The sequence below is a fragment of the Thunnus maccoyii genome, chromosome 22 (genome assembly GCF_910596095.1).
Source record: "Thunnus maccoyii chromosome 22, fThuMac1.1, whole genome shotgun sequence".
Classification (NCBI taxonomy): domain Eukaryota; kingdom Metazoa; phylum Chordata; class Actinopteri; order Scombriformes; family Scombridae; genus Thunnus; species Thunnus maccoyii.
The window spans coordinates 6,196,883-6,212,531 of NC_056554.1; the positions used below are offsets into that span (position 1 = coordinate 6,196,883).

A 15,649-nucleotide genomic window follows, 5' to 3' on the forward strand; every position below is an offset into this window, starting at 1 on the left:
TCAATTCATCTGTGCTTATACAATACATTTACTAGTTTTGGAATTTATTCAAATGTATTAAAAACTGTCTCAGTATTTCAAATACAGATTTTCATCTTACAATAAGAAATCCTGCTTAAAACCACAAAGACAAAAGCAACACCTTAGAGACGTTTGCTAAATGTGCACATTAACTAACCTCATCTAAGATTAAAGAAGCTATAAAAAATATTTATCTCAAGATCAACTTCTAAATCTACATGATAATATGAAAATGAAATAAAATAAAATAAAAATAAAAAATATTACTTTAAAACTGGAAATGTAACATGTAATTCTACTGCTTTACACTGGAGTACACACATTCATTCTTGGTGTTGTTCCTCGCTCTTCTTGGTCTGTTGGGCAGGTTCACACTTAAAGCAGCATAATGCAGGTTGTCTGCTTCTTTGTAACTCTGGTAACAAAATATGTACAAGTTGATAACAATATGGATGCTGACGAACATCAACACAATGTCCAAAAAACTCTCCAACAATAATGGTTGTGTTAAAAATGTGTTTAAATATTAATTCGACAGTTAAATAAGTTTTACCTCGCCATTTGCTGTGGAGGAAGCTGAAAACGTTGCTTGAGACTCTGGTTGTGAAAACAGAAAAAGTAATTTTATTCAAAGTCATGTTCAGTGAATACAAGCTGTCAGATATAAACAGTTACCTGTAGATTGGAAGCTGTTTCTCCTCATCTTGTACATTGAGAAAGCCAGTAAAACACTGAGGATGGTGGTGAACGCCAAAGCTCCACTCAAGAAATACACCAAGACAGGAGAGTCTACCTCATTTGCAGAGAGACATTAAGAGATATTACACAGCTCTCAGATTTATCTCTATTTTGATGCTAAGTTTGATTAGGGAGTAATCATGTATTGATCAGATGAAACGATGTCTGCTAGAAAGTTACTTACAGCCAACGTCCAGCTTGGTCCCGTTTCCAAACAGTATCTGTCCACATGAGGCGACAGCACAGTAGTAGGTCCCAGCATGAGAAAGATCCAGACTCTTCATTGTCAAGTTGTAGACACAGGTGTGTGTTTGTGTGTTGTTGTTCCTCTCACACTGATCATTGCTGCCTCCATGAGTGTAAATGATTCCTGGATGAGATTCTTGAGAGTTTTTGAACCAGTAAACACTGTGTTCTCCATCATCACAGGTCCCAGTGTGTACTGTACAGTTCAGAGTCACAGAGTCTCCTGGCTGGATGCTCTCAGATGCCGACTGATGGACCAAAGCTTGGATGTTCAAACCTGAACCCTTTACACTGACAACAGTTCCTTCTGCAAATTCAAATTTGTATGATATACTACTTGCACAGTAGTAAGTAGCTGAGTCTGAAAGACGTAACTCTGAAATCGTCAAGTGATTTTTACCGTTTTCAGTATCCAGTGTGAAGCGAGGATTGTTCTTGAATTCATCATAAAAAGTACCATTTATCTCATTCACATAGAAGGTGGAGATGAGCCTTGGTTTCTGTCCCAGAGTTTGCTTGTACCAGTACAGATATGATGAAACATCAACTTCATAGAAACATTGTAAAGACAGCTTTTCCCCAACATTAACTGATAGAAAACCACTCTCTTGGTTCACAGATGAGGACAATTTCAGATTGGTCACCTGTGCTGTAGTATGATGAGAGAGAGATTTTGGTGATAGAAATCAGCACATTGAAAAATTAAACATTTGCATGAGGAGTGAGCTCACACTGAAAGATAAAAACTGGGCACACAAAAACACTACTCACCCATTTCCCCCAAGAACAGACATGTCAGATAGAAAACAAAGTTTGGAGATGTCATCGTGTTCAAATGTCTGTGCTGAATGAAAGTATGTCGACAGTTACTCCACTCTTTACAGACAGGACTACGTTTGATTGGCTAACTTGAAGTGACACTGTGTGCCCTAATAAGGAAACTTGATCACATGTTTGCTTTTAGAGACGGTTCACATGGTGAGAGGTACATGAAGAACACAAAGGCTCTCCACCCTGGCGTCATATTTAATATTAAGGAAACATAAACTAACTGTGCAGTATAAACACTAGTGAGGACATACTGTGGAGACCAGTTGTGGTTGAGATTTGGCAATGGAGTGACCGTCATGTTCAGCAGATAACATGCAGGCATGATAATATTTACCCCCATGAATACCCCTGAAATAGACCAGAAATACAGCATGGCAAAGATCATTTGTCAGATGTACACAATCTTATGTTTTCATTTCTACCTAAGCTGGAGGAGACAAACCCCTTTTTTCTCAGCTGTAGTCCAAAAATAACTTTTTGATGCTTTGAGCACTACAAATAAGAACTCTGTTGCACTGGGAGTGGAGGCAGAAGACGAATAAAGCCCAAACTGTCTGCATAGCTAGATACCACTAGTGGTAGTATCAGTGGAAAAATATGGTTTTGTAGATCTTTTTTTTTTTTAAAAAAATCTTTTTTATAGAGCTTAGAGTTAGATCCAAGCAGCAACATCCGAGGCTGAAAACTGAAGCCAACGCAGAAGTGTCAAAAACTGCAGTTCCTTGAATGGCCACTTGAGGCTGGCTCCAAAAGCGAGTCAATCTCAATAGACTCTCATGTTAAAATGTTCAACTTTACAGCAGAAATAAACATGTTTACAGCCTGGTACAAAACACGGTTTTGCCTATAACCAATTTCCTTGTTCATGACAACTGCACAGGGGGTAAATCTTTGTATAGCTTACCCGTTTAAATTTTTACTAAGGCTTAAAGTTAGGCATAATGAAGGGTGGGGCTGCATTGAGTGACAGGTGGGTGCCGTCCAGTGGCGGCTGGTGACTGAAAAAATTGGGGAGGACAGGAGGAAAACCAACATGGAATCAAACAACAAACCACATCAAACTATATTATTGTCTCACCTCATGAAATCGGAGGGGTAGGGGCAATTTTATATGTCAATAAAACAATTTACCTGAGTGGTGAAATGGCTGCTTCTTTAAAGACATTTAGCATATACATATTGTCTCTAAACAAAGAGGTGCTCATTTTAGCCATGGAGTGGATCAAATGTGTCATTTTACCAACAAACATATCACATGATTTACACGTGTTTCCTTTATATTTTCTTAGTATACAGAAATATATAAAGTAGCACAAAGCTTCTAATGTGATACAGGAACAGATCAGTGCTGAATACTAGAAAGACTGAACACTAAAAACATTCACAGATCTAAAAGTGTAGGTTCACATCAGAAAGTATTAATGCATGTATCAAATACATGACTTACACACTCTGATCTATGTGCGTGACATACAAAATATAGTCTACAAAGCTGACATGTCAACATTAGGGGTCTTAACATGAACACAGAACTCATGGTTCGGATCATATCACGGATTTGAGTCACATATCAGATCATTATTAGGATCAGCGAAAAAAAAACGTTGGAGACAAATAAAACTTTGTTTTCTATTTATTCTGTAACACACATACAGCCAGAAACAGCAAGGAACTTTTGCCCATGGTCTTAAATGAAAACAACATTTAAGATGTCCAATGTTTAAATAAAATACAATAAAATAAAACATATTAAATATTCAATGCTCAGATATTGCAATATGAGGCATGAAACCTTCCTATTTTAAACAGTGAATGAAACAGCCTCTGTCCACATCATCAAAACTTCATGATAACAAACATTCACCGCTAACGTCAGTTAGCAGCTCGATGCTAATTAGCTGCTCAGTTGCAGCACATTAAACAGCAGGTAAACATAACTCAAATGTCACATCATACCCGTTAGATGCTGGTTTGATCTGTCTGTCCATGACTTGTACTTACAGCAGTTTGTTTACTTACCGAACCGTTGGGGGCGATCCGTACGGATCACGGATCAACTACAATCCGTTACACCACTAGTTAACACTTGTTATTCTAGTTACTTTAAGCTTATTACTCAATATACGGCTCAGCTTAAAAACAAACTAAAGAAACTGCCAGAAGCAAGCAGCCAGACCTCCTGCACTCATTCACTAATCACACATCATCAACAGGTGACTGAACAACCAATTAAAAACGAATGAATGAGTGAGTCCAGACAGCTCACTGTAACTTCAACAAGCAAACTAACGTTACCCACAACACATTATATGATCTCTGCTGCATTCTTGTGAAGGAGATAAATTCACACAACAGCCACACAGAGACATTTAACCAACAGAGATGAAATCGACCAAAGAGACGGAGAGAGAAGCTGTATCTGACTCACGTTATCCGACGTCTTCTTCCTTCTTTCATGGAGATGAAGTATTCATGTCATAACGTCCATTTGTGACTGTTGGTCATCTTGTTTGTTAGTTATCAGAACTTTGTGGCTGTTGCTTAACCAGTCTGATATCATTAGCAACAATGACAAACAAGCTAAATCTCATGGTTGTTTCTCCTGTTGCTTCTCTCTCCAGCCTCCCCGGCAGCGTCCTGCTGCTACTGCGCTGCCCAGTCCAGATATTTTCTCCCATTAGCTTAACAACAGTCCTTAAATGCCTTCCATGGATGTATAAAGAGTCCTTCAGGCTGCTAAAACAAGCCAGCTGTTGCATTGGCTAAAGCAAGCAGCTATCTACTGCTGCTACTCTGCCTTACAGTGGAGAGAATTGAAGATGAAATCCGGAGGCTATCGTTGGACCAACTCGATATCAATATTGCATTCTGGTTGTTGATTGGTAAGGGAGGACAGCCTCCCTTGGGGCGTCATTTTACGTGTCATGGCTAATCACAGATTAGCATGAAAAAAAATGAAATACATTAAGTCCAATGTAAGAGATCCCACCTTGCGGAGGACAGCAGGCACCCATCCTCCTCTGTCCCCCACTCCACCTCCAACAATTGCCCCCCCCCCCAACCACTTCACACACACTGCCCTTTCTCCTCCCGCCCTGCAAGTGTCACTATTGAAGCATTTTAAACAGAATTTCAGTAATGGATTTTTTCCAAAGAAAAGATAAAAAATACTTTATAAATAATACTGAGATTTGTAATGGTTTATTTCAACCAAATATTCTTCTTTATATTTTGATCTCTCCCTTGCCTTTCAAAAAATAGAGGAGGATCAATCTCCTCTGCCTCTACGGACCAGCCTCCACTGGTGCCGTCACAGGCAAGTTGCTCCCATAGCGACAACGTTGGTGAGGTAACGTAACCATCGCGTAGCCCCAGATTCACAGAGTATAGGTGTAGCCATAATTGTCGCTATTTCAGTGTGTTTTCAGTTAATGAAAGTTAATTGTAACATTTTGGTCACCTACAAAAGTCTTGTTCGGCGTTTGGTTGTACTAAAAGACCCTCTAAGGAGTTTTTTCCAGTAAGTACATTGTGTTTTAATGGTTTAAGCCTGTTGTTCACGAGCGAAAAATACCATTAGCATTTGCATTATCACAGTTAATCATAGACTGTAAATGCAATGTGCTAACCAAGCTAGCAGCTAGCATTAGGATCAGCTCCATCCTCTCATCAATATCGTCATTTCTGGCTCCAAAAATCCAAGATGGTGACAGTCAAAATGCAAACTCGAGGCTTCAAAATGGGAGTCCACAAACCAATGGGTGATGTCACAGTGGCTATGTCCATTATTTTTTACAGTCTATGGTATTCTGACTAGTGCTCTTAAAGAGGTAACATTACTGCACACTAAAACGTGTTTTTTGAGCCGTAAACTAAATTATATGACTGTACTGTAATGAAACACATCAACGCTGGTGTTCATATTGACATTGACACCAAATTTATACAAAATCGGCATTTCATGGCTTGCAAATGGCTCAACCTGTCATCTGCTGTTTAAAATCAGCCCTGAAAAGGCGTGGCCAATGCTGACATACAGTATCATGAAATTAATATAAATGGTAGAATGATAACGCCCACCTCACCCAGCCCCCCGCTTATTTTCAAATATATGCTGATCGAGACAGTTGTAGCTTCAGGAGCTAATGGCAGCTACAGCGCTGCTGTCTGTTCCTGTGGTTATCAGCTAGTAAAATCTTGTTTCAAAACGTTAAATTGCAGCCAGAACTGCCTGTCCTGTCTATGAGCTGAACCTGTCTGCTACAGAGCAGAGCTGCGGTCGAGCAGGTTCAGTAATGGCTCAGGTTACACTGTGGTTTAATGTTTTAAAACAAGATTTTACCAGCTGATATCTGCAGAAACGGACAACTGGAGAGTTAAAGAGCTGCAGGCCGAGATGAGAGGAGGATTTCTTTTGTTTTTGTGGCTGCCAGCTCTGACCTCTGACTCGTTTTAACGACGTTGCACTGTTTCTCTTCCTCTCATTATTATTATTATATGTCACTGAGCAACTCCCACCCTCCTGCCTCAAACAGCCACACCCGCTCCACGCCCCCCACCCCTCCTCCCCTTACACTCTTGCCAGTCAATTTTCCCCAAACCGTAACACTATAAATTAACAGAGCTTCAGGTCATTAGAAGAAACCTTCCTGTGCCACTTTATTTTGTTGTTCCAGAACAAGTGACTTGTCTCATGGTCAATGTCTTCCAAATTTAGATTATGTTTATTTGATTAATAATATAAAATGTACAAAAACACATACATGTTAAACCAATACAAACAAACCAATGCGGATAAAACACAACATAATCTTTATCCTAAAAACCCACAAGTATCTTCTACAGTATAGATCAAATGATTTACTGGTTAAGACACAAAAATCTTTATATTCATACAGTATGTACTAAAAATAACATGAGATACACAGTGTATTTGCAAGAAACAAAGCTGTGCAGATATTCTGCTTAAGACTACTAAGACAAAAAGTAGAGTATCCTAAAAATACTAAAGCAGAGCAAGAGAATTAAGAAACTATAAAACATATTTCTTTCAAACTTTCAACTAAATCCATGTTACACCTTCAAAGAGATTCTACAATATAATGTCTTATGCACAAAGTACAAATGAAACATGTCCAGTTCTACTACTTTACGCTGTAGTACACACATTCACTCCAGGTTTGGTTCTGTCTTCTTCGTCTGTTGGTCAGGTTCACACTTAAAACAGCATAATACAGGTTGTCTGCGTCTTTGTAACCCTGGTAACAAAGTATATATCAATATGATATTATTCTAAAACAATGTCCAAAAAAATTTATTGTTGCGCTGAATGTTAAAAAAGGATATTAGCAAAGGATATTATTCACCTTTGCATTGACTGTGGAGGAAGCTGAAATTCTTTCTTGAGACTCTGGTTGTGAAAACAGAAAAAGTAATTTTATTCAAAGTCATGTTCAGTGAATACAAGCTGTCAGATATAAACAGTTACCTGCAGATTGGAAGCTGTTGATCATGTTCATCATACACACTGAGAAAGCCAGTAAAATACTGAGGATGGTGGTGAACGCCAAAGCTCCACTCAAGAAATACACCAAGACAGCAGAGTCTACCTCATTTGCAGAGAGACATAAAGAGATATTACACAGCTCTCAGATTTATCTGTATTTTGATGTTAAGTTTGATTTTGGAGTAATCATGTATTGATCAGATGAAACAATGTCTGCTAGAGAGTTACTTACAGCCAACGTCCAGCTTGATCCCGTTTCCAAACAGTATCTGTCCACATGAGGCGACAGCACAGTAGTAGGTCCCAGCATGAGAAAGATCCAGACTCTTCATTGTCAAGTTGTAGACACAGGTGTGTGTTTGTGTGTTGTTGTTCCTCTCACACTGATCATTGCTGCCTCCATGAGTGTAAATGATTCCTGGATGAGATTCTTGAGAGTTTTTGAACCAGTAAACACTGTGTTCTCCATCATTACAGGTCCCAGTGTGTACTGTACAGTTCAGAGTCACAGAGTCTCCTGGCTGGATGCTCTCAGATGCCGACTGATGGACCAAAGCTTGGATGTTCAAACCTGAACCCTTTACACTGACAACAGTTCCTTCTGCAAATTCAAATTTGTATGATATACTACTTGCACAGTAGTAAGTAGCTGAGTCTGAAAGACGTAACTCTGAAATCGTCAAGTGATTTTTACCGTTTTCAGTATCCAGTGTGAAGCGAGGATTGTTCTTGAATTCATCATAAAAAGTACCATTTATCTCATTCACATAGAAGGTGGAGATGAGCCTTGGTTTCTGTCCCAGAGTTTGCTTGTACCAGTACAGATATGATGAAACATCAACTTCATAGAAACATTGTAAAGACAGCTTTTCCCCAACATTAACTGATAGAAAACCACTCTCTTGGTTCACAGATGAGGACAATTTCAGATTGGTCACCTGTGCTGTAGTATGATGAGAGAGAGATTTTGGTGATAGAAATCAGAACATTGAAAAATTAAACATTTGCATGAGGAGTGAGCTCACACTGAAAGATAAAAACTGGGCACACAAAAACACTACTCACCCATTTCCCCCAAGAACAGACATGTCAGATAGAAAACAAAGTTTGGAGATGTCATCGTGTTCAAATGTCTGTGCTGAATGACAGTATGTCGACAGTTACTCCACTCTTTACAGACAGGACTACGTTTGATTGGCTAACTTGAAGTGACACTGTGTGCCCTAATAAGGAAACTTGATCACATGTTTGCTTTTAGAGACGGTTCACATGGTGAGAGGTACATGAAGAACACAAAGGCTCTCCACCCTGGCGTCATATTTAATATTAAGGAAACATAAACTAACTGTGCAGTATAAACACTAGTGAGGACATACTGTGGAGACCAGTTGTGGTTGAGATTTGGCAATGGAGTGACCGTCATGTTCAGCAGATAACATGCAGGCATGATAATATTTACCCCCATGAATACCCCTGAAATAGACCAGAAATACAGCATGGCAAAGATCATTTGTCAGATGTACACAATCTTATGTTTTCATTTCTACCTAAGCTGGAGGAGACAAACCCCTTTTTTCTCAGCTGTAGTCCAAAAATAACTTTTTGATGCTTTGAGCACTACAAATAAGAACTCTGTTGCACTGGGAGTGGAGGCAGAAGACGAATAAAGCCCAAACTGTCTGCATAGCTAGATACCACTAGTGGTAGTATCAGTGGAAAAATATGGTTCTTTCTTTAAAATCTTTTTTGTAGAGCTTAGAGTTAGATCCAAGCAGCAACCTCTGGGGCTGAAAAATGAAGCCAACACACATGTGTAAAAAACTGCAGTTCCTTGAATGGCCACTTGAGGCTGGCCCCAAAAGCGAGTCAATCCCTATAGACCCCCATGTTAAAATACACAACTTCACAGCAGAAATAAACATGTTTACAGCCTGCTACAAAACACAGTTTTGGTCTGTATAGCTAATTTCCCCATTCATGGCAACTGTACGGGGGTAAATTTTTATATAACTTTAAGTTATGTATAATTGAGGCCGTGACTGCATTAAATGACAGGTGGGTGGGAGTGCAACCATGTCTACATCCTGCAACCCTAACACTAAAACCACAGTAGCTGCTGCACAGGAATGTTTACAGTGAGGAAAACCTCTTTCACTGTTCATATGGACACCTGACTGTTGTTTTAAGGCAGAATTGAAAAAGTGTGAACCTATCTTTTAAGCTACAGCAGGACATTCAGATTAACAAAGCATCCTCAGCCTCACTCTTTTCTTTTCCAACTGTCTGAGTTTGGCTTTCAAACAGTTCTATCAGCCAATAATAAGAGACAACACCACAGTGTGCACTGAGCTCCCAGTATGAACACTGGTCTGAGGTCAGTACATCAGAGAACCGTGCTGACACAGAACTGATAGAGAGTGGTCTGTTGTGTTATGGCTGAGACGTTTCATACTACAGTACACTGTACATCATGCTCTAAAACTACTACTGTTCCTACTATATCTTGGTTAGTAGGGTCTTGGTAACCACACAGTAAGCATCATATTACCACATCGGTAATGTGATAACCTTTCACAGTGTAACATGATTGAAATTATTAGCTCATTAATGACACAAAAAACATAAACACGGTACTGCATTTAGGACAAAAAAGTGTAACAGTTTATTTTCATTATGTTCCTGCACTTGTACAAAATCAGTGAACATGGCATTTTAAATATACTGGTTTCACTTGAAAAATCATTTATCATCTGCTAAACAATCTGAATTATAAATGCATACTGTAGTTGCTTTGGAAGAAAACAAAGTAAGACTGTGGAGACATCCTGCTTGAAACCATACAGACATAAAAACAAAGAGAGCAGAGAGTCCTCAATATACATATGACTGACTCTTAGCAAAGCATACAGAGATCTCATCTTCTGACTGCAGACCACAAGGGAAGCTATAAAAAGATTGTTAAATCACTGGGTTTGTAGCAACATGTACAAAAAACATGTAAAGACTAACAGATATTTCCTAGATTTGATATTCTATGTTATGTGCAATCAGTTTAATAGAATATTATGTGGCCTGTTTACATTGTCCATGGTGAAGGTTTTGCGTGGTAAAATAAAGTGGTGCCTCATGGTTTCAGATACAAAGTGATAGTAGAAATATGGTCTTAAACCTCTGACAACCTCTTCACACTAATTTCAAGTATTTCAGGTCATTGTGGACAAAACTGTAGGGCTGTAGACAACCAAAGAAAATCTTGGTGGACTGAACCTACTCTTCAACCAGTCAATTGGTCTATGGCAGTGGTTGGGCCAGCACCCCCCTATCCATTATCCAGGTCCCTTACTGTCCCCCATCAAATAAAATGTAGGCTAATTGTCTCCCCTGAATATTAATGTTGATTATTATTTTGTGTAATATCATAAAAAAATGTTATTATATGCCAAATAACAGATTGATTTAACTGGGCAGTTGGAATATCATTATCATTAGTTTCCCATGCAGGGAGCAAAAAAGCCATATGAATAGAAATTATATTTATGAGTGTTAAACAAATGCAACAGTTAGAAATTTGACACTCAAACAAGAAGAATTCTTATTAATTGTTCCAACAGAAAACAAGAGCAGCCTACCAAAGAAAAAGTCTGAGGCTACTGGAAAAAAGCAGAAGGAAATGTATCCATAGCTAAAGTGTTCAACAGAATGCTGGCGGCATTTTTTCTTGTTCTGCGCCATTTTGCTGATATGATATGATTATTGTTGATTTATGATGCTATTCAGTTGATTAAATAATTGGACCTGTAGTGGTCAAATAAAATAACCAGCTCAAGAGCCCACTGGGGTTCCAGTTGGGGGGGGTTGGGGGTCATCCCCCAAGAAAATTTGATGTTATTTGACTAAAAACTGTGCATTTTCACACAATTTTGAACTATCATCATTACAATATTTATTTAAAAAACACACTGTGTGCCATAAAAAATAATAGCCACAAAACATTGGTAAAACAGGCTTAGAGTGAATGTATTTGAACTGTGATTTTCTCATCCTACCATAGTCAGGCTATGACCAATAACCAGCTGTAGAAACCGCTATGGTTAGAATTTTATCTTTATCTTATCCACAAACAATTTATTTGTCCCATTTTGCACATATCACAGAGATACAACAGACTGCATTAATGCCATCTCACTACTTTTTATTTCCTTGTTGGAATGAAAGGCATACATCAAACTTTATGATCCAACAGATAAAGATTTACACTGTCTGTTAATATTTGACTTTTGCCCCAAGTTTTTTCATTCCAAAGTTCAGAGCTGCTGTTCTGCAATCAGATTTACTTAAAGAACACTTCATGTTAGAGATGAATACAGAGAGTTGAGGCTGTTTGTGAATCAGCAGACCTTAAAAACCTCCTGCTGTGAATTACATGTTTGTTCTTCTTCAGGTTGGTTTCCTGGTTGAAGCTGCTGATTAATTTCACCTTCACTCATCAGTTTGATTCAGATCATTTTCAGCATCTAAAGGTAACGTAACCAACCGTTTCCATCATGTTTGTGTCTGTTACAATGATCTGATAACAGTAGAGATGGTAGTTATACTGATGTGTTATGTTGCTTTGTTGACTGCATTGGTGGAATGAATGAAACGCTAAAAGAAAGAAATAAGAGTATTTATCAATAATATTTTTCATGACTAAAGAATTGGGGGGTTTTGAATTATTATTTTAAAAGAAAATCAGTATAGGATTAGAATAGATTTATATTTTAAATATGACAAAATCTTGTTTCTTACAGCAGCAACAGTAATGTTTCCATCAGCAGTCACTATATAAGTTGATTGATAATGGTGAATAATATCTCACTTGAAAGAAAAAAAAAATCAGTAAAATAAATAATATTCCTGACATTAAAATCCTGAGTGAAGTTTAGAAAGAATGAAGAACAGAGACATCAGTCAGTACCTTCATCCTGTCCTCCTCCTCCTCCTCCCCCCTCTGCTGCTGGTTGAGAGGAGGGGATGTTTCAGCCAGTAGCTAAGTTTACAGGAATTTGCCAAATTTAATACATGTGAGGTTACAAACTAAGCTAAATACAAACACCAACAAATAGAGCAGGGAGAGGACAGAGAAGCTAGTGTGACCATAAATGACAGCAAAACACTGTAGAGACTCAGCATAGTTTCCCCTTGTGTCTGCACAGGAGGCGTTCAGGTACAGTGTTGAGCGTAGGTCACCCATGTCTTCATAGCACTCAGAGCCCAATACAGACATTTGTATGAAGTTACGTGTGTAAAAGAGAGGAAAATAGACTTGACTATGCTGTGAAAAACAAAGGAAAATGCTGAAGTCTAATGATGAAATTGTGAAAATGTGCATTTGAATCTAGGACTAAACAGGCATTAAAAACAGTACTGCCCCCATTGAGAAATGCTAGTCTATGAGGGAAAAAAACAGTGTTCATGTAATACAGTAAACACCTCCCATGTTTGAGTGTGAACCAGAGTTATCTACAACCACAAACAAACACAGAGCTATCTTCTCACTAAACTTTCGGGGGTTGGATGCCCCAGATGTGGCCCCCGGGGTGGGTCCAGGTGTAACACCAGCTATTGTCTGACCAATGAGAATTTGGCTGGACAAGAGCATATTCACCAACCGATCAACTGGGAGGCTACAGCCCTACAAAATTGTTCATGTTGTACGAAAATCTACATCACTTCTTCAAGCAGATGTTAACAAAATGACATCTTACACAAAAACAGAGTATTGAAACCTGTCCAGTTCTACTGCCTCACACTGGAGTACACACATTGACTCGAGGTGTCATTCCTCTGCCTTCTCGGTCGGTTGACCTTATTATCCCGTAAAGCAGCATAATGGAGATTGTCTGCATCTTGATAAGCCTGGTAACAAAAAATTAAAAAACAGTACATGAAACAAATGAGAAGTCCAAAATCACCTAATTGCTGTGCTATAAAATAAGTCTGGGTGGTATTTCAAGTTAAGTGTTAATTTCAGTGTTAATTTTGTTAAATATTTTTATCTAGTCTTAGTCTTAGTCCTGTGTCAAATGTCCTTGTTAGTTTTCATCATATTTAGTCAACCTAACCCTTTTTTTTTTTTTTTTTAAGTCTGGTCATTTTAGTCTTATCTTAGACAAAGAAAACTAACTATTTTAGTGTAGTTTTAGTTTTATATTGAACATTTCAGTTAATCTAGCTGAGCCAAAACCAATCATTTTTGTCATTTTAGTCAAACTTATTTCACATGAGGAATCACATGATGAAAAACACAGGTTGAATGATTAAGAATACAGCTTTGCAGAAAGTGTCTGGTCTGATGAGATCATTTTGAGGATTATTTCCAAACATGGAACATGTTCTGATTTGCATATTTATTTTGAACCAACATGATTCAACAACTGGGGCCCAATACTCTCTTTCAAACTATTATAAAACAATGGGAGCTATACAGACAATAAAACATTTTGGAACCAATTTTTTGGATGCCCGAAATACAAACTTACCTTTCTGTTCTGAACAACAGAAATAAAAGTAGTTAGCCTAATAAAATTGAAAAGAATACTGTAAACACACCAATCTGCTCACATTAAAAAAATGTAATAAATATATATCCATATAAGCATATTACTGACACTTGAGTTTACCAAGACACACCTCTCTCTCTCACACACATATTTGGATATTTGGATTGTAATTTGGAAAAAAAAAAAACAGTCTATAATATTTTGTTTCCTCTTTTTTGTCAACAAAAATAAAGAGAGATTTTGGTAAAGTTTTTATTTTTTAAACTACATTTTAGTCTTGTATTTTTTCATCAACAATATTGCATGTTGATATAGTCACAGTTACTATTTAATGAAGTCAGTGCCATGTCATCATTGTCTCATCATAGTCATAGAAAAAAAGGTTGTTATATTTAGTCATAGTTTTCGAAAATTAACACTATTCAACACTTTTAATTAAAAAGGTCGTATTCACCTCTCCATTTGTTGGGGTGGAAGCTGAAATTCTTTCAAATTCTGTTGTAAAACAAAGAAAAAGCTTTTTATTTAAAGCCATAATCAGTGATAACAAGTTGCCAGATAAAAACCATCCCAGTTACCTCCACATTGGCAGCCGTTTTTCTTGTTCATCATGCACACTGAGAAAGCCAGTAAAACAACCAGGATGGTGGTGAACGCCAAAGCTCCACTCAAGAAATACACAAGAGAATCTAGAGAGCCCACCTCATCTGCAGAGAGACACATCAGGACAAAGAACTCTCTAGTTTTATGTTTGTATCAATTTCGAGTTCAATTAGGGAGTAATCATAATTACTTCTCATATGAAACAACCTCTGCTAAAGTGTTACTCACCCTTTTGTTTGGTCCCGTTTCCAAACAGTATCTGTCCACATGAGGCAACAGCACAGTCGGTTACAGCATGAGAAAGATTCAGACTCCTCATTGGCGAGTTGTAGACACAGGTGTGTGTTTGTATGTTGCTGTTCCTCTCACACTGATCATTCCTGCCTCCATGTGTGTAAATGATTCCTGGATGAGATTCTTGAGACTTTTTGAACCAGTAAACACTGTGTTCTCCATAATCACAGGTCCCAGTGTGTAATGTACAGTTCAGAGTCACAGAGCCTCCTGGCTGGATGCTCTCAGATGCCGACTGATGGACCAAAGCTTGGATGTTCAAACCTGAACCCTTTACATTGACAGTAATGCCCTCCGCAAATTCAAATTTCAATAATAGACTACTTGCACAGTAGTAAGTAGCCGAGTCTGAAAGACGTAAATTTGAGATCATCAAGTGATTTTTACCGTTTTCAGTGTCCAATGTGAAGCGAGGATCATTCTTGAACTCATCATTAAAAGTGCCTTTTATATCATGTTTATAGAAGTTAGAGATGAGCTGTGGTTTCTGTCCCAGAGTTTGCTTATACCAGTAAAACATTGCTGCTACATCACCTTCATAGAAACATCGCAAAGTCACGTTGTCACCAACATTAGCTGATAAAAATCCACTCTCTTGGTGTACAGATAAGGACAATTTAAGATTAGTCGCTAGAGCTGAAGAGAAAAGAGACAAAGGAGATTTGCAATTAATGCAATGATAGAAGTTTAATGTACTGATTGCAAGAAAATGTAGAAATTATATCAACAAAAATGTATATACATTTTAAGGATACAAAGGCAACTGCAAAACTTACCTGTTCTCCCCAATAACAGACAAGTCAGAAATAAAGCAAACTTCAGAGATGTCATCGTGTTCAAAATATCTTGTTGAATGTAGAGAACCTCT

General features: G+C 38.0%; 4 protein-coding genes across 6 annotated transcripts in view; 1 reads left to right on the top strand and 3 right to left on the bottom strand.

Annotated features, from left to right (window-relative positions):
- LOC121889287 (immunoglobulin kappa light chain-like) lies at positions 1-1,836 on the bottom strand. 3 transcript variants are annotated; one of them, XM_042401135.1, is made up of 5 exons: positions 1,777-1,836; positions 944-1,654; positions 697-810; positions 575-618; positions 1-436 (listed from the first exon to the last, which is right to left on the bottom strand). In XM_042401135.1, exons 1-5 carry the CDS (start codon positions 1,829-1,831, stop codon positions 317-319), a joined length of 1,044 nt encoding a protein of 347 aa, XP_042257069.1. In that variant the 5' UTR covers positions 1,832-1,836; the 3' UTR covers positions 1-316. The 3 variants fall into 3 exon arrangements, 2 of the variants coding, with proteins under 2 accessions (XP_042257069.1, XP_042257070.1); XM_042401136.1 differs by having other exon boundaries at positions 283-436; positions 697-814; XR_006093492.1 differs by having other exon boundaries at positions 383-436; positions 575-814.
- Positions 1,837-6,664: 4,828 nt separating this feature from the next.
- Positions 6,665-9,045, bottom strand: LOC121889362 (immunoglobulin kappa light chain-like). Its single transcript, XM_042401255.1, has 5 exons — positions 8,408-9,045; positions 7,582-8,285; positions 7,325-7,481; positions 7,203-7,246; positions 6,665-7,094 (listed from the first exon to the last, which is right to left on the bottom strand). Exons 1-5 carry the CDS (start codon positions 8,460-8,462, stop codon positions 6,981-6,983), a joined length of 1,074 nt encoding a protein of 357 aa, XP_042257189.1. The 5' UTR covers positions 8,463-9,045; the 3' UTR covers positions 6,665-6,980.
- A 982-nt stretch (positions 9,046-10,027) lies between these two features.
- LOC121889184 (prostaglandin D2 receptor 2-like) overlaps positions 10,028-15,649 on the top strand; it is a 40,015-nt gene continuing 34,393 nt past the window's right edge. The window contains exon 1 of the mRNA XM_042400946.1: positions 10,028-11,862. The gene's annotated coding sequence lies outside the window, so the exon portion shown is untranslated. The remainder of the gene's footprint in view (positions 11,863-15,649) is intronic.
- LOC121889892 (immunoglobulin kappa light chain-like) lies at positions 14,708-15,487 on the bottom strand (the record flags this gene model as incomplete). The annotated part of the gene is made up of 1 exon (XM_042402116.1): positions 14,708-15,487. A coding segment is annotated over one exon (780 nt), but the record flags the coding sequence as incomplete, so codon positions are not given.